At 48.3% G+C, this 19161-nt stretch overlaps 1 protein-coding gene across 1 annotated transcript in view; it reads left to right on the forward strand.

The window, feature by feature from the left end:
- LOC137319795 (transcription cofactor vestigial-like protein 4) overlaps positions 1-18306 on the forward strand; it is a 35377-nt gene extending 17071 nt beyond the window's left edge. The window contains exon 4 of the mRNA XM_067981728.1: positions 16245-18306. Within this exon, the coding sequence (XP_067837829.1) occupies positions 16245-16480 (236 nt within the window). The 3' untranslated portion in view covers positions 16481-18306. The remainder of the gene's footprint in view (positions 1-16244) is intronic.
- Positions 18307-19161: the final 855 nt, after the last annotated feature.

The raw sequence follows: 19161 nt of genomic DNA on the forward strand, positions 1-19161 counted from the left end.
GATATATCAGAGTGTTACAGTGAGGGGTGTGGGATGTATCAGAGTGTTACAGTGAGGGGTGTGGGATATATCAGAGTGTTACAGTGAGGGGTGTGGGGTATATCAGAGTGTTACAGTGAGGGGTGTGGGATATATCAGAGTGTTACAGTGAGTGGTGTGGGATATATCAGAGTGTTACAGTGAGGGGTGTGGGATATATCAGAGTGTTACAGTGAGGGGTGTGGGATATATCAGAGTGTTACAGTGAGGGGTGTGGGGTATATCAGAGTGTTACAGTGAGGGGTGTGGGATATATCAGAGTGTTACAGTGAGTGGTGTGGGATATATCAGAGTGTTACAGTGAGGGGTGTGGGATATATCAGAGTGTTACAGTGAGGGGTGTGGGATATACCAGAGTGTTACTGTGAGGGGTGTGGGGTATATCAGAGTGTTACAGTGAGGGGTGTGGGGTATATCAGAGTGTTACAGTGAGGGGTGTGGGATATATCAGAGTGTTACAGTGAGGGGTGTGGGATATATCAGAGTGTGACAGTGAGGGGTGTGGGATATATCAGAGTGTTACAGTGAGGGGTGTGGGGTATATCAGAGTGTTACAGTGAGGGGTGTGGGATATATCAGAGTGTTACAGTGAGTGGTGTGGGATATATCAGAGTGTTACAGTGAGGGGTGTGGGATATATCAGAGTGTTACAGTGAGGGGTGTGGGGTATATCAGAGAGTTACAGTGAGGGGTGTGGGGTATATCAGAGTGTTACAGTGAGGGGTGTGGGGTATATCAGAGTGTTACAGTGAGGGGTGTGGGATATATCAGAGTGTTACAGTGAGGGGTGTGGGGTATATCAGAGTGTTACAGTGAGGGGTGTGGGATATATCAGAGTGTTACAGTGAGGGGTGTGGGATATATCAGAGTGTTACAGTGAGGGGTGTGGGATATATCAGAGTGTTACAGTGAGGGGTGTGGGGTATATCAGAGTGTGATAGTGAGGGGTGTGGGATATATCCGAGTGTTACAGTGAGGGGTGTGGGATATATCAGAGTGTTACAGTGAGGGGTGTGGGATATATCAGAGTGTTACAGTGAGGGGTGTGGGATATATCAGAGTGTTACAGTGAGGGGTGCGGGATATATCAGAGTGTTACAGTGAGGGGTGCGGGATATATCAGAGTGTTACAGTGAGGGGTGTGGGATATATCAGAGTGTTACAGTGAGGGGTGTGGGATATATCAGAGTGTTACAGTGAGGGGTGTGGGATATATCAGAGTGTTACAGTGAGGGGTGTGGGGTATATCAGAGTGTTACAGTGAGGGGTGTGAGGTGTATCAGAGTGTTACTGTGAGGGGTGTGGGATATATCAGAGTGTTGCAGTGAGGGGTGTGGGGGATATCAGAGTGTTACAGTGAGGGGTGTGGGATATATCAGAGTGTTACAGTGAGGGGTGTGGGATATATCAGAGTGTTACAGTGAGGGGTGTGGGGTATATCAGAGTGTTACAGTGAGGGGTGTGGGATATATCAGAGTGTTACAGTGAGGGGTGTGGGATATATCAGAGTGTTACAGTGAGGGGTGTGGGGTATATCAGAGTGTTACAGTGAGGGGTGTGGGGTATATCAGAGTGTTACAGTGAGGGGTGTGAGGTGTATCAGAGTGTTACTGTGAGGGGTGTGGGATATATCAGAGTGTGACAGTGAGGGGTGTGGGATATATCAGAGTGTTACAGTGAGGGGTGTGGAGTATATCAGAGTGTTACAGTGAGGGGTGTGAGGTGTATCAGAGTGTTACTGTGAGGGGTGTGGGATATATCAGAGTGTTACAGTGAGGGGTGTGGGATATATCAGAGTGTTACAGTGAGGGGTGTGGGATATATCAGAGTGTTACAGTGAGGGGTGTGGGGTATATCAGAGTGTTACAGTGAGGGGTGTGGGATATATCAGAGTGTTACAGTGAGGGGTGTGGGATATATCAGAGTGTTACAGTGAGGGGTGTGGGGTATATCAGAGTGTTACAGTGAGGGGTGTGGGATATATCAGAGTGTTACAGTGAGGGGTGTGGGATATATCAGAGTGTTACAGTGAGGGGTGTGGGATATATCAGAGTGTTACAGTGAGGGGTGTGGGGTATATCAGAGTGTTACAGTGAGGGGTGTGGGATATATCAGAGTGTTACAGTGAGGGGTGTGGGGTATATCAGAGTGTTACAGTGAGGGGTGTGGGATATATCAGAGTGTTACAGTGAGGGGTGTGGGGTATATCAGAGTGTTGCAGTGAGGGGTGTGGGATATATCAGAGTGTTACAGTGAGGGGTGTGGGGTATATCAGAGTGTTACAGTGAGGGGTGTGGGGTATATCAGAGTGTTACAGTGAGGGGTGTGGGATATATCAGAGTGTTACAGTGAGGGGTGTGGGATATATCAGAGTGTTACAGTGAGGGGTGTGGGATATATCAGAGAGTTACAGTGAGGGGTGAGGGGTACATCAGAGTGTTACAGTGAGGGGTGTGGGATATATCAGAGTGCTACAGTGAGGGGTGTGGGGTATATCAGAGTGTTACAGTGAGGGGTGTGGGATATATCAGAGTGTTACAGTGAGGGGTGTGGGATATATCAGAGTGTTACAGTGAGGGGTGTGGGGTATATCAGAGTGTTGCAGTGAGGGGTGTGGGATATATCAGAGTGTTACAGTGAGGGGTGTGGGATATATCAGAGTGTTACAGTGAGGGGTGTGGGATATATCAGAGTGTTACAGTGAGGGGTGTGGGATATATCAGAGTGTTACAGTGAGGGGTGTGGGATATATCAGAGTGTTACAGTGAGGGGTGTGGGATATATCAGAGTGTTACAGTGAGGGGTGTGGGGTATATCAGAGTGTTACAGTGAGGGGTGTGAGGTGTATCAGAGTGTTACTGTGAGGGGTGTGGGATATATCAGAGTGTTGCAGTGAGGGGTGTGGGGGATATCAGAGTGTTACAGTGAGGGGTGTGGGATATATCAGAGTGTTACAGTGAGGGGTGTGGGATATATCAGAGTGTTACAGTGAGGGGTGTGGGGTATATCAGAGTGTTACAGTGAGGGGTGTGGGATATATCAGAGTGTTACAGTGAGGGGTGTGGGATATATCAGAGTGTTACAGTGAGGGGTGTGGGGTATATCAGAGTGTTACAGTGAGGGGTGTGGGGTATATCAGAGTGTTACAGTGAGGGGTGTGAGGTGTATCAGAGTGTTACTGTGAGGGGTGTGGGATATATCAGAGTGTGACAGTGAGGGGTGTGGGATATATCAGAGTGTTACAGTGAGGGGTGTGGGGTATATCAGAGTGTTACAGTGAGGGGTGTGAGGTGTATCAGAGTGTTACTGTGAGGGGTGTGGGATATATCAGAGTGTTACAGTGAGGGGTGTGGGATATATCAGAGTGTTACAGTGAGGGGTGTGGGATATATCAGAGTGTTACAGTGAGGGGTGTGGGGTATATCAGAGTGTTACAGTGAGGGGTGTGGGGTATATCAGAGTGTTACAGTGAGGGGTGTGGGATATATCAGAGTGTTACAGTGAGGGGTGTGGGGTATATCAGAGTGTTACAGTGAGGGGTGTGGGATATATCAGAGTGTTACAGTGAGGGGTGTGGGATATATCTGAGTGTTACAGTGAGGGGTGTGGGATATATCAGAGTGTTACAGTGAGGGGTGTGGGGTATATCCGTGTTATAGCGAGGGGTGTGGGATATATCAGAGTGTTACAGTGAGGGGTGTGGGATATATCAGAGTGTTACAGTGAGGGGTGTGGGGTATATCAGAGTGTTACAGTGAGGGGTGTGGGATATATCAGAGTGTTACAGTGAGGGGTGTGGGATATATCAGAGTGTTGCAGTGAGGGGTGTGGGATATATCAGAGTGTTACAGTGAGGGGTGTGGGATATATCAGAGTGTTACAGTGAGGGGTGTGGGGTATATCAGAGTGTTACAGTGAGGGGTGTGGGATATATCAGAGTGTTGCAGTGAGGGGTGTGGGATATATCAGAGTGTTACAGTGAGGGGTGTGAGGTACATCAGAGTGTTACAGTGAGGGGTGTGGGATACATCAGAGTGTTACAGTGAGGAGTGTGGGGTATATCAGAGTGTTACAGTGAGGGGTGCGGGATATATCAGAGTGTTACAGTGAGGGGTGTGGGATATGACAGAGTGTTGCAGTGAGGGGTGTGGGATATATCAGAGTGTTACAGTGAGGGGTGTGGGATACATCAGAGTGTTACAGTGAGGGGTGTGGGGTATATCAGAGTGTTACAGTGAGGGGTGTGGGATATGACAGAGTGTTACGGTGAGGGGTGTGGGATATATCAGAGTGTTACAGTGAGGGGTGTGGGATATATCAGAGTGTTACAGTGAGGGGTGTGGGATGTATCAGAGTGTTACAGTGAGGGGTGTGGGATATATCAGAGTGTTACAGTGAGGGGTGTGGGGTATATCAGAGTGTTACAGTGAGGGGTGTGGGATATATCAGAGTGTTACAGTGAGTGGTGTGGGATATATCAGAGTGTTACAGTGAGGGGTGTGGGATATATCAGAGTGTTACAGTGAGGGGTGTGGGATATATCAGAGTGTTACAGTGAGGGGTGTGGGGTATATCAGAGTGTTACAGTGAGGGGTGTGGGATATATCAGAGTGTTACAGTGAGTGGTGTGGGATATATCAGAGTGTTACAGTGAGGGGTGTGGGATATATCAGAGTGTTACAGTGAGGGGTGTGGGATATACCAGAGTGTTACTGTGAGGGGTGTGGGGTATATCAGAGTGTTACAGTGAGGGGTGTGGGGTATATCAGAGTGTTACAGTGAGGGGTGTGGGATATATCAGAGTGTTACAGTGAGGGGTGTGGGATATATCAGAGTGTGACAGTGAGGGGTGTGGGATATATCAGAGTGTTACAGTGAGGGGTGTGGGGTATATCAGAGTGTTACAGTGAGGGGTGTGGGATATATCAGAGTGTTACAGTGAGTGGTGTGGGATATATCAGAGTGTTACAGTGAGGGGTGTGGGATATATCAGAGTGTTACAGTGAGGGGTGTGGGGTATATCAGAGAGTTACAGTGAGGGGTGTGGGGTATATCAGAGTGTTACAGTGAGGGGTGTGGGGTATATCAGAGTGTTACAGTGAGGGGTGTGGGATATATCAGAGTGTTACAGTGAGGGGTGTGGGGTATATCAGAGTGTTACAGTGAGGGGTGTGGGATATATCAGAGTGTTACAGTGAGGGGTGTGGGATATATCAGAGTGTTACAGTGAGGGGTGTGGGATATATCAGAGTGTTACAGTGAGGGGTGTGGGGTATATCAGAGTGTGATAGTGAGGGGTGTGGGATATATCCGAGTGTTACAGTGAGGGGTGTGGGATATATCAGAGTGTTACAGTGAGGGGTGTGGGATATATCAGAGTGTTACAGTGAGGGGTGTGGGATATATCAGAGTGTTACAGTGAGGGGTGCGGGATATATCAGAGTGTTACAGTGAGGGGTGCGGGATATATCAGAGTGTTACAGTGAGGGGTGTGGGATATATCAGAGTGTTACAGTGAGGGGTGTGGGATATATCAGAGTGTTACAGTGAGGGGTGTGGGATATATCAGAGTGTTACAGTGAGGGGTGTGGGGTATATCAGAGTGTTACAGTGAGGGGTGTGAGGTGTATCAGAGTGTTACTGTGAGGGGTGTGGGATATATCAGAGTGTTGCAGTGAGGGGTGTGGGGGATATCAGAGTGTTACAGTGAGGGGTGTGGGATATATCAGAGTGTTACAGTGAGGGGTGTGGGATATATCAGAGTGTTACAGTGAGGGGTGTGGGGTATATCAGAGTGTTACAGTGAGGGGTGTGGGATATATCAGAGTGTTACAGTGAGGGGTGTGGGATATATCAGAGTGTTACAGTGAGGGGTGTGGGGTATATCAGAGTGTTACAGTGAGGGGTGTGGGGTATATCAGAGTGTTACAGTGAGGGGTGTGAGGTGTATCAGAGTGTTACTGTGAGGGGTGTGGGATATATCAGAGTGTGACAGTGAGGGGTGTGGGATATATCAGAGTGTTACAGTGAGGGGTGTGGGGTATATCAGAGTGTTACAGTGAGGGGTGTGAGGTGTATCAGAGTGTTACTGTGAGGGGTGTGGGATATATCAGAGTGTTACAGTGAGGGGTGTGGGATATATCAGAGTGTTACAGTGAGGGGTGTGGGATATATCAGAGTGTTACAGTGAGGGGTGTGGGGTATATCAGAGTGTTACAGTGAGGGGTGTGGGGTATATCAGAGTGTTACAGTGAGGGGTGTGGGATATATCAGAGTGTTACAGTGAGGGGTGTGGGGTATATCAGAGTGTTACAGTGAGGGGTGTGGGATATATCAGAGTGTTACAGTGAGGGGTGTGGGATATATCTGAGTGTTACAGTGAGGGGTGTGGGATATATCAGAGTGTTACAGTGAGGGGTGTGGGGTATATCCGTGTTATAGCGAGGGGTGTGGGATATATCAGAGTGTTACAGTGAGGGGTGTGGGATATATCAGAGTGTTACAGTGAGGGGTGTGGGGTATATCAGAGTGTTACAGTGAGGGGTGTGGGATATATCAGAGTGTTACAGTGAGGGGTGTGGGATATATCAGAGTGTTGCAGTGAGGGGTGTGGGATATATCAGAGTGTTACAGTGAGGGGTGTGGGATATATCAGAGTGTTACAGTGAGGGGTGTGGGGTATATCAGAGTGTTACAGTGAGGGGTGTGGGATATATCAGAGTGTTGCAGTGAGGGGTGTGGGATATATCAGAGTGTTACAGTGAGGGGTGTGAGGTACATCAGAGTGTTACAGTGAGGGGTGTGGGATACATCAGAGTGTTACAGTGAGGAGTGTGGGGTATATCAGAGTGTTACAGTGAGGGGTGCGGGATATATCAGAGTGTTACAGTGAGGGGTGTGGGATATGACAGAGTGTTGCAGTGAGGGGTGTGGGATATATCAGAGTGTTACAGTGAGGGGTGTGGGATACATCAGAGTGTTACAGTGAGGGGTGTGGGGTATATCAGAGTGTTACAGTGAGGGGTGTGGGATATGACAGAGTGTTACGGTGAGGGGTGTGGGATATATCAGAGTGTTACAGTGAGGGGTGTGGGATATATCAGAGTGTTACAGTGAGGGGTGTGGGATGTATCAGAGTGTTACAGTGAGGGGTGTGGGATATATCAGAGTGTTACAGTGAGGGGTGTGGGGTATATCAGAGTGTTACAGTGAGGGGTGTGGGATATATCAGAGTGTTACAGTGAGTGGTGTGGGATATATCAGAGTGTTACAGTGAGGGGTGTGGGATATATCAGAGTGTTACAGTGAGGGGTGTGGGATATATCAGAGTGTTACTGTGAGGGGTGTGGGGTATATCAGAGTGTTACAGTGAGGGGTGTGGGGTATATCAGAGTGTTACAGTGAGGGGTGTGGGATATATCAGAGTGTTACAGTGAGGGGTGTGGGATATATCAGAGTGTGACAGTGAGGGGTGTGGGATATATCAGAGTGTTACAGTGAAGGGTGTGGGGTATATCAGAGTGTTACAGTGAGGGGTGTGGGATATATCAGAGTGTTACAGTGAGTGGTGTGGGATATATCAGAGTGTTACAGTGAGGGGTGTGGGATATATCAGAGTGTTACAGTGAGGGGTGTGGGGTATATCAGAGTGTTACAGTGAGGGGTGTGGGATATATCTGAGTGTTACAGTGAGGGGTGTGGGATATATCAGAGTGTTACAGTGAGGGGTGTGGGGTATATCCGTGTTATAGCGAGGGGTGTGGGATATATCAGAGTGTTACAGTGAGGGGTGTGGGATATATCAGAGTGTTACAGTGAGGGGTGTGGGGTATATCAGAGTGTTACAGTGAGGGGTGTGGGATATATCAGAGTGTTACAGTGAGGGGTGTGGGATATATCAGAGTGTTGCAGTGAGGGGTGTGGGATATATCAGAGTGTTACAGTGAGGGGTGTGGGATATATCAGAGTGTTACAGTGAGGGGTGTGGGGTATATCAGAGTGTTACAGTGAGGGGTGTGGGATATATCAGAGTGTTGCAGTGAGGGGTGTGGGATATATCAGAGTGTTACAGTGAGGGGTGTGAGGTACATCAGAGTGTTACAGTGAGGGGTGTGGGATACATCAGAGTGTTACAGTGAGGAGTGTGGGGTATATCAGAGTGTTACAGTGAGGGGTGCGGGATATATCAGAGTGTTACAGTGAGGGGTGTGGGATATGACAGAGTGTTGCAGTGAGGGGTGTGGGATATATCAGAGTGTTACAGTGAGGGGTGTGGGATACATCAGAGTGTTACAGTGAGGGGTGTGGGGTATATCAGAGTGTTACAGTGAGGGGTGTGGGATATGACAGAGTGTTACGGTGAGGGGTGTGGGATATATCAGAGTGTTACAGTGAGGGGTGTGGGATATATCAGAGTGTTACAGTGAGGGGTGTGGGATGTATCAGAGTGTTACAGTGAGGGGTGTGGGATATATCAGAGTGTTACAGTGAGGGGTGTGGGGTATATCAGAGTGTTACAGTGAGGGGTGTGGGATATATCAGAGTGTTACAGTGAGTGGTGTGGGATATATCAGAGTGTTACAGTGAGGGGTGTGGGATATATCAGAGTGTTACAGTGAGGGGTGTGGGATATATCAGAGTGTTACTGTGAGGGGTGTGGGGTATATCAGAGTGTTACAGTGAGGGGTGTGGGGTATATCAGAGTGTTACAGTGAGGGGTGTGGGATATATCAGAGTGTTACAGTGAGGGGTGTGGGATATATCAGAGTGTGACAGTGAGGGGTGTGGGATATATCAGAGTGTTACAGTGAGGGGTGTGGGGTATATCAGAGTGTTACAGTGAGGGGTGTGGGATATATCAGAGTGTTACAGTGAGTGGTGTGGGATATATCAGAGTGTTACAGTGAGGGGTGTGGGATATATCAGAGTGTTACAGTGAGGGGTGTGGGGTATATCAGAGAGTTACAGTGAGGGGTGTGGGGTATATCAGAGTGTTACAGTGAGGGGTGTGGGGTATATCAGAGTGTTACAGTGAGGGGTGTGGGATATATCAGAGTGTTACAGTGAGGGGTGTGGGGTATATCAGAGTGTTACAGTGAGGGGTGTGGGATATATCAGAGTGTTACAGTGAGGGGTGTGGGATATATCAGAGTGTTACAGTGAGGGGTGTGGGATATATCAGAGTGTTACAGTGAGGGGTGTGGGGTATATCAGAGTGTGATAGTGAGGGGTGTGGGATATATCCGAGTGTTACAGTGAGGGGTGTGGGATATATCAGAGTGTTACAGTGAGGGGTGTGGGATATATCAGAGTGTTACAGTGAGGGGTGTGGGATATATCAGAGTGTTACAGTGAGGGGTGCGGGATATATCAGAGTGTTACAGTGAGGGGTGCGGGATATATCAGAGTGTTACAGTGAGGGGTGTGGGATATATCAGAGTGTTACAGTGAGGGGTGTGGGGTATATCAGAGTGTTACAGTGAGTGGTGTGGGATATATCAGAGTGTTGCAGTGAGGGGTGTGGGATATATCAGAGTGTTACAGTGAGGGGTGTGGGGTATATCAGAGTGTTACAGTGAGTGGTGTGGGATATATCAGAGTGTTGCAGTGAGGGGTGTGGGATATATCAGAGTGTTACAGTGAGGGGTGTGGGGTATATCAGAGTGTTACAGTGAGGGGTGCGGGATATATCAGAGTGTTACAGTGAGTGGTGTGGGATATATCAGAGTGTTACAGTGAGGGGTGTGGGATATATCAGAGTGTTACAGTGAGGGGTGTGGGATATATCAGAGTGTTACAGTGAGGGGTGTGGGATATATCAGAGTGTTACAGTGAGGGGTGTGGGGTATATCAGAGTGTTACAGTGAGGGGTGTGGGGTATATCAGAGTGTTACAGTGAGGGGTGTGGGTTATATCAGAGTGTTACAGTGAGGAGTGTGGGATATATCAGAGTGTTACAGTGAGGTGTGTGGGTTATATCAGAGTGTTACAGTGAGGGGTGTGGGATATATCAGAGTGTTACAGTGAGGGGTGTGGGGTCTATCAGAGTGTTACAGTGAGGGGTGTGGGGTATATTAGAGTGTTACAGTGAGGGGTGTGGGGTATATCAGAGTGTTACAGTGAGGGGTGTGGGGTATATCAGAGTGTTACAGTGAGGGGTGTGGGGTATATCAGAGTGTTACAGTGAGGGGTGTGGGGTGTATCAGAGTGTTACAGTGAGGGATGTGGGGTATATCAGAGTGTTACAGTGAGGGGTGTGGGATATATCAGAGTGTTGCAGTGAGGGGTGTGGGATATATCAGAGTGTTACAGTGAGGGGTGTGTGGTATATCAGAGTGTTACAGTGAGGGGTGTGGGATATATCAGAGTGTTACAGTGAGGGGTGTGGGGTATATCAGAGTGTTACAGTGAGTGGTGTGGGATATATCAGAGTGTTGCAGTGAGGGGTGTGGGATATATCAGAGTGTTACAGTGAGGGGTGTGGGGTATATCAGAGTGTTACAGTGAGTGGTGTGGGATATATCAGAGTGTTGCAGTGAGGGGTGTGGGATATATCAGAGTGTTACAGTGAGGGGTGTGGGGTATATCAGAGTGTTACAGTGAGGGGTGCGGGATATATCAGAGTGTTACAGTGAGTGGTGTGGGATATATCAGAGTGTTACAGTGAGGGGTGTGGGATATATCAGAGTGTTACAGTGAGGGGTGTGGGATATATCAGAGTGTTACAGTGAGGGGTGTGGGATATATCAGAGTGTTACAGTGAGGGGTGTGGGGTATATCAGAGTGTTACAGTGAGGGGTGTGGGATATATCAGAGTGTTACAGTGAGGGGTGTGGGATATATCAGAGTGTTACAGTGAGGGGTGTGGGATATATCAGAGTGTGACAGTGAGGGGTGTGGGATATATCAGAGTGTTACAGTGAGGGGTGTGGGATATATCAGAGTGTTACAGTGAGGGGTGCGGGATATATCAGAGTGTTACAGTGAGGGGTGTGGGATATATCAGAGTGTTACAGTGAGGGGTGTGGGGTATATCAGAGTGTTCCAGTGAGGGGTGCGGGATATATCAGAGTGTTACAGTGAGGGGTGTGGGATATATCAGAGTGTTACAGTGAGGGGTGTGGGATATATCAGAGTGTTACAGTGAGGGGTGTGGGGTATATCAGAGTGTTACAGTGAGGGTTGTGGGTTATATCAGAGTGTTACAGTGAGGGGTGTGGGATATATCAGAGTGTGATAGTGAGGGGTGTGGGATATATCAGAGTGTTACAGTGAGGGGTGTGGGATATATCAGAGTGTAACAGTGAGGGGTGTGGGATATATCAGAGTATTACAGTGAGGGGTGTGGGATATATCAGTGTTTTACAGTGAGGGGTGTGGGATATATCAGAGTGTTACAGTGAGGGGTGTGGGATATATCAGAGTGTTACAGTGAGGGGTGTGGGATATATCAGAGTGTTACAGTGAGGGGTGTGGGATATATCAGAGTGTTACAGTGAGGGGTGCGGGATATATCAGAGTGTTACAGTGAGGGGTGTGGGATATATCAGAGTGTTACAGTGAGGGGTGTGGGGTATATCAGAGTGTTACAGTGAGGGGTGCGGGATATATCAGAGTGTTACAGTGAGGGGTGTGGGATATATCAGAGTGTTACAGTGAGGGGTGCGGGGTATATCAGAGTGTTACAGTGAGGGGTGCGGGATATATCAGAGTGTTACAGTGAGGGGTGCGGGATATATCAGAGTGTTACAGTGAGGGGTGTGGGATATATCAGAGTGTTACAGTGAGGGGTGTGGGATATATCAGAGTGTTACAGTGAGGGGTGTGGGATATATCAGTGTTTTACAGTGAGGGGTGTGGGATATATCAGAGTGTTACAGTGAGGGGTGTGGGATATATCAGAGTGTTACAGTGAGGGGTGTGGGATATATCAGAGTGTTACAGTGAGGGGTGTGGGATATATCAGAGTGTTACAGTGAGGGTGCGGGATATATCAGAGTGTTACAGTGAGGGGTGTGGGATATATCAGAGTGTTACAGTGAGGGGTGTGGGTTATATCAGAGTGTTACAGTGAGGGGTGTGGGATATATCAGAGTGTTACAGTGAGGGGTGTGGGGTATATCAGAGTGTTACAGTGAGGGGTGCGGGATATATCAGAGTGTTACGGTGAGGGGTGTGGGATATATCAGAGTGTTACAGTGAGGGATGCGGGGTATATCAGAGTGTTACAGTGAGGGGTGCGGGATATATCAGAGTGTTACAGTGAGGGGTGCGGGATATATCAGAGTGTTACAGTGAGGGGTGTGGGATATATCAGAGTGTTACAGTGAGGGGTGTGGGTTATATCAGAGTGTTACAGTGAGGGGTGTGGGATATATCAGAGTGTTACAGTGAGGGGTGTGGGGTATATCAGAGTGTTACAGTGAGGGGTGTGGGATATATCAGAGTGTTACAGTGAGGGGTGTGGGATATATCAGAGTGTTACAGTGAGGGGTGTGGGATATATCAGAGTGTTACAGTGAGGGGTGTGGGGTATATCAGAGTGTTACAGTGAGGGGTGTGGGATATATCAGAGTGTTACAGTGAGGGGTGTGGGATATATCAGAGTGTTACAGTGAGGGGTGTGGGATATATCAGAGTGTTACAGTGAGGGGTGTGGGGTATATCAGAGTGTTACAGTGAGGGGTGTGGGATATATCAGAGTGTGATAGTGAGGGGTGTGGGATATATCAGAGTGTTACAGTGAGGGGTGTGGGATATATCAGAGTGTTACAGTGAGGGGTGTGGGATATATCAGAGTGTTACAGTGAGGGGTGTGGGATATATCAGAGTGTTACAGTGAGGGGTGTGGGGATATATCAGAGTGTTACAGTGAGGGGTGTGGGATATATCAGAGTGTTACAGTGAGGGGTGTGGGATATATCAGAGTGTTACAGTGAGGGGTGTGGGATATATCAGCGTGTTACAGTGAGGGGTGTGGGATATATCAGAGTGTTACAGTGAGGGGTGTGGGGTATATCAGAGTGTTACAGTGAGGGGTGTGGGAAATATCAGAGTGTTACAGTGAGGGGTGTGGGATATATCAGAGTGTTACAGTGAGGGGTGTGTGATATATCAGAGTGTTACAGTGAGGGGTGTGGGATATATGAGAGTGTTACAGTGAGGGGTGTGGGGTATATCAGAGTGTTACAGTGAGGGGTGTGGGATATATCAGAGTGTTACAGTGAGGGGTGTGGGTTATATCAGAGTGTTACAGTGAGGGGTGTGGGATATATCAGAGTGTGATAGTGAGGGGTGTGGGATATATCAGAGTGTTACAGTGAGGGGTGTGGGATATATCAGAGTGTTACAGTGAGGGGTGTGGGATATATCAGAGTGTTACAGTGAGGGGTGTGGGTTATATCAGAGTGTTACAGTGAGCGGTGTGGGATATATCAGAGTGTTACAGTGAGGGGTGTGGGATATATCAGAGTGTTACAGTGAGGGGTGTGGGGTATATCAGAGTCTTACAGTGAGGGGTGTGGGATATATCAGAGTGTTACAGTGAGGGGTGTGGGGTATATCAGAGTGTTACAGTGAGGGGTGTGGGATATATCAGAGTGTTACAGTGAGGGGTGTGGGGTATATCAGAGTGTTACAGTGAGGGGTGTGGGATATATCAGAGTGTTACAGTGAGGGGTGTGGGATATATCAGAGTGTTACAGTGATGGGTGAGGGATATATCAGAGTGTTACAGTGAGGGGTGTGGGATATATCAGAGTGTTACAGTGAGGGGTGTGGGTTATATCAGAGTGTTACAGTGAGGGGTGTGGGATATATCAGAGTGTGACAGTGAGGGGTGTGGGATATATCAGAGTGTTACAGTGAGGGGTGTGGGATATATCAGAGTGTTACAGTGAGGGGTGTGGGATATATCAGAGTGTTACAGTGAGGGGTGTGGGATATATCAGAGTGTTACAGTGAGGGGTGTGGGGTATATCAGAGTGTTACAGTGAGGGGTGTGGGATATATCAGAGTGTTACAGTGAGGGGTGTGGGGTATATCAGAGTGTTACAGTGAGGGGTGTGGGATATATCAGAGTGTTACAGTGAGGGGTGTGGGTTATATCAGAGTGTGATAGTGAGGGGTGTGGGATATATCAGAGTGTTACAGTGAGGGGTGTGGGATATATCAGAGTGTTACAGTGAGGGGTGTGGGTTATATCAGAGTGTTACAGTGAGGGGTGTGGGATATATCAGAGTGTTACAGTGAGGGGTGTGGGATATATCAGAGTGTTACAGTGAGGGGTGTGGGATATATCAGAGTGTTACAGTGAGGGGTGTGGGGTTTATCAGAGTGTTACAGTGAGGGGTGTGGGATATATCAGAGTGTTACAGTGAGGGGTGTGGGATATATCAGAGTGTTACAGTGAGGGGTGTGGGTTATATCAGAGTGTTACAGTGAGGGGTGTGGGATATATCAGAGTGTGATAGTGAGGGGTGTGGGATATATCAGAGTGTTGCAGTGAGGGGTGTGGGATATATCAGAGTGTTACAGTGAGGGGTGTGGGATATATCAGAGTGTTACAGTGAGGGGTGTGGGGTATATCAGAGTGTTACAGTGAGGGGTGTGGGATATATCAGAGTGTTACAGTGAGGGGTGTGGGATATATCAGAGTGTTGCAGTGAGGGGTGTGGGATATATCAGAGTGTTACAGTGAGGGGTGTGGGATATATCAGAGTGTTACAGTGAGGGGTGTGGGATATATCAGAGTGTTACAGTGAGGGGTGTGGGATATATCAGAGTGTTACAGTGAGGGGTGTGGGGTATATCAGAGTGTTACAGTGAGGGGTGTGGGATATATCAGAGTGTTACAGTGAGGGGTGTGGGATATATCAGAGTGTGACAGTGAGGGGTGTGGGGTATATCAGACTGTTTACAGCTAGTACTGCAATCCCTCTTGCTCCGTGCGGCATGGTGACCCCTCCAGCCCCCTTTAATGCTCCTCAGATCCATCTTATCGGAACATGTGCTGACCATTTAGCCTCACTGCACTCCCTTTGATTCCCAGAAGAGGCCAATTTGCACAGAGATGACAGAGCAAGATAACTCCTTCTAACAACCAGTAAGTGAGGTCCTTATCGAGGTCAGAGATCTCTGATGATGACGCGCTATTTATTTACTTCAATGGGTTAGATACAGAGTAAAGCTCCCTCTACACTGTCCCCATCAAACACTCCCAGGGCAGGTACAGGGTTAGATACAGAGTAAAGCTCCCTCTACACTGTCCCATCAAACACTCCCAGGGCAGGTACAGGGTGAGATACAGAGTAAAGCTCCCTCTACACTGTCCCATCAAACACTCCCAGGGCAGGTACAGGGTTAGTTACAGAGTAAAGCTCCCTCTACACTGTCCCATCAAACACTCCCAGGGCAGGTACAGGGTTAGATACAGAGTAAAGCTCCCTCTACACTGTCCCATCAAACACTCCCAGGGCAGGTACAGGGTTAGATACAGAGTAAAGCTCCCTCTACACTGTCCCATCAAACACTCCCAGGGCAGGTACAGGGTTAGATACAGAGTAAAGCTCCCTCTACACTGTCCCATCAAACACTCCCAGGGCAGGTACAGGGTTAGATACAGAGTAAAGCTCCCTCTACACTGTCCCATCAAACACTCCCAGGGCAGGTACAGGGTTAGATACAGAGTAAAGCTCCCTCAACACTGTCCCATCAAACACTCCCAGGGCAGGTACAGGGTTAGATACAGAGTAAAGCTCCCTCTACACTGTCCCATCAAACACTCCCAGGGCAGGTACAGGGTTAGATACAGAGTAAAGCTCCCTCAACACTGTCCCATCAAACACTCCCAGGGCAGGTACAGGGTTAGATACAGAGTAAAGCTCCCTCAACACTGTCCCATCAAACACTCCCAGGGCAGGTACAGGGTTAGATACAGAGTAAAGCTCCCTCTACACTGTCCCGTCAAACACTCCCAGGGCAGGTACAGCACAGGGTTGGATAGAGTATCGGTGAAATCAGTGACCCAGCGGACAGGGGAATGTGTTACAGACGTGTTTAACATTGTGCTGAGGTCCGGTCCAACTGCTGGACTCAGGGCGCTGATCCCCATCCTGGTTTTCCCCCCTTTCCCCTCCCCGCACCTCTTCACCTGTAGCCCGCTGCCTTCTCAAGACCCCCCCCCCCCCTCTCTCTCTTCTCCCCAGCCGCCGACCTGACTGTCACCTGCGACCCTGTGGTAGAGGAGCACTTCCGGAGAAGCCTCGGCAAGAACTACCAGGTCCCTGAGCTGTCCGGCAGCTCCGTCTCCATCACCGGCTCCGTGGATGACCATTTCACCAAGGCCCTGGGCGACAAGTGGCTTCAGATCAAGGCGTCCGGCGGCTCCGGCCCCGAGGACTCTGACCCCTGGAGAAAGGGGGCCCCTTCCCCCCTCTCGTAGGGCCGCAGGGTGGGGTGGGACACTCCGTCCCCCCACCCACGCGCGGCCCCCTGAGCAGAAGGACCTCGAGCTAACCGATCCTCCAAGTGAAGAAGGCAGTCAAGATGCATTGGAAGGATTTTTGTAGTTGTGGGGGGGTGGTCTTTGGGTGGTCCTGCAGTTCCCATGAAACAGACTATATCATTGCTTCCTTCAAGACAACATCAGGATCATGAGAGGGGGGTAAAAACTAATTGTTGCAATCACTCTCCCCTTCTTTGAAAGACTACACATTCCCCCACCCATTAGCATTCCCTTCACCACCGGCGCACAGTGGCTGCAGTGTGGACCATCCACAGGATGCACTGCAGCGACTCGCCAAGGCTTCTTCGACAGCACCTCCCAAACCCGCGACCTCTACCACCTAGAAGGACAAGAGCAGCAGGTGCATGGGAACAACACCACCTGCACGTTCCCCTCCGAGTCACACACCATCCCGACTTGGAAATATATCGGCCGTTCCTTCATCGTCGCTGGGTCAAAATCCTGGAATTCCCTTCCCAACAGCACTGTGGGAGAACCTTCACCACACGGACTGCAGCGGTTCAAGAAGGCGGCTCACCACCACCTTCTCAAGGGGCAATTAGGGATGGGCAATAAATGCCAGCCTTGCCAGCGATGCCCACAAGCCGGGAATAAATGATTTTACAAAACCTACCACCAGAACCCGGTTTGACCGAATCTTCATCCCCAACGAGGAATTGAGGTCGAAGATTAGCCATGATCTTATTGAATGGCGGAGCAAGCTCGAGGGACCGTATAGCCTACCCCTGCTACTATTTCTTAAGTTGTTATGTTAACAAAAGCTGCAGAAAAGCTGCCTGGTGACTTTCCACAGAAGTTGCAGAAAACAAATTTAGACCTGGTCTCGCGTGAGGGTCCTTACTGGATTGTCCAAACTTTGGACCCTTTGGCGTTTGAGGCCTCGTGTTATCAATGACCCAAGCCCTGGAACACTCCTTCCAGCACCTCACTGACTATTGTCCACATGGGCCTCTTCCTCATTGTTATCTGGTGGGACGTCCAGTGAGATCGAGACGGACAGAGTCTTTAACGGTTGTGTGGAACATTGGTTTTCCATCGTCTCCAGGGAACAGTAGCCTATTGGTTCTGGTCCCGTCCCAGAGATCGCAAATTCAAATCCCACCACGGCAAGTTGTGAAATCGAATTTGGTCTGCGGATTGGCACCAGGAAAATGACCAAATGAAAGCAATTGGATTGTCCCAAAAAGCCATCTAGCTCACTCATGTCCTTCAGGGAAGGGTCTGGGCCTCCACCTAACTCCAATTCCACTCTTAATGCCCTCAGGGCAACTGGGGACGGGCAATAAATAGTACCTTGCCAATGTTGCCCACATCCCACGAACAAATTAAAACAGAGCAATCCGACAGATGTAGGAGTGACATTTATCTGCACTTGAAGTATGTGCAGAGAACTGACAATGATCCTCTCCTACTGGTGGGCCAGTTACGCTTAATCTACTGATCATTCGAATGGACCCTATCGGTTAATTTTATGTATATTCTAGAATGGGGACAGTGTCCTCAGCACAATACAGAGCTCACCAGTATTTCTAGCTGTGGATGCTTTTCAAGCCTGAGGTGCTTATTATAGAAACATGGTCTTCAATAGCTTTTGCTGAGGAAACTTCTGCTTTTCTCCGACATGGAGTCTTCACTATCTTCATTGAAGAATCTTCTGCTGCTCTCGTTTACACACTGTCTTCACTCTGATTGTATAAACGAGAGCAGCAAAAGGTTCTTCAATGTCTTCACTCTTCGATTGACGAACCTTCTGTTACTCTGATTTACACACTGTCTTCACTCTTCGATTGACGAACATTCTGTTATTCTGATTTACACACTGTCTTCACTCTTCGATTGAAGAACCTTCTGTTACTCTGATTTACACACTGTCTTCACTCTTCGATTGAAGAACCTTCTGTTATTCTGATTTACACACTGTCTTCACTCTTCGATTGACGAACCTTCTGTTATTCTGATTTACACACTGTCTTCACTCTTCGATTGATGAACCTTCTGTTACTCTGATTTACACACTGTCTTCACTCTTCGATTGAAGAACCTTCTGTTATTCTGATTTACACGCTGTCTTCACTCTTCGATTGACGAACCCTCTGTTACTCTGATTTACACACTGTCTTCACTCTTCGATTGACAAACCTTCTGTTATTCTGATTTACACACTGTCTTCACTCTTCGATTGAAGAACCTTCTGTTATTCTGATTTACACACTGTCTTCACTCTTCGATTGACGAACCCTCTGTTACTCTGATTTACACACTGTCTTCACTCTTCGATTGACGAACCTTCTGTTACTCTGATTTACACACTGTCTTCACTCTTCGATTGAAGAACCTTCTGTTATTCTGATTTACACGCTGTCTTCACTCTTCGATTGACGAACCCTCTGTTACTCTGATTTACACACTGTCTTCACTCTTCGATTGACAAACCTTCTGTTATTCTGATTTACACACTGTCTTCACTCTTCGATTGAAGAACCTTCTGTTATTCTGATTTACACACTGTCTTCACTCTTCGATTGACGAACCTTCTGTTACTCTGATTTACACACTGTCTTCACTCTTCGATTGAAGAACCTTCTGTTATTCTGATT

This window comes from Heptranchias perlo, unplaced genomic scaffold (genome assembly GCF_035084215.1).
Source record: "Heptranchias perlo isolate sHepPer1 unplaced genomic scaffold, sHepPer1.hap1 HAP1_SCAFFOLD_890, whole genome shotgun sequence".
NCBI classification, from domain to species: Eukaryota; Metazoa; Chordata; class Chondrichthyes; order Hexanchiformes; family Hexanchidae; genus Heptranchias; species Heptranchias perlo.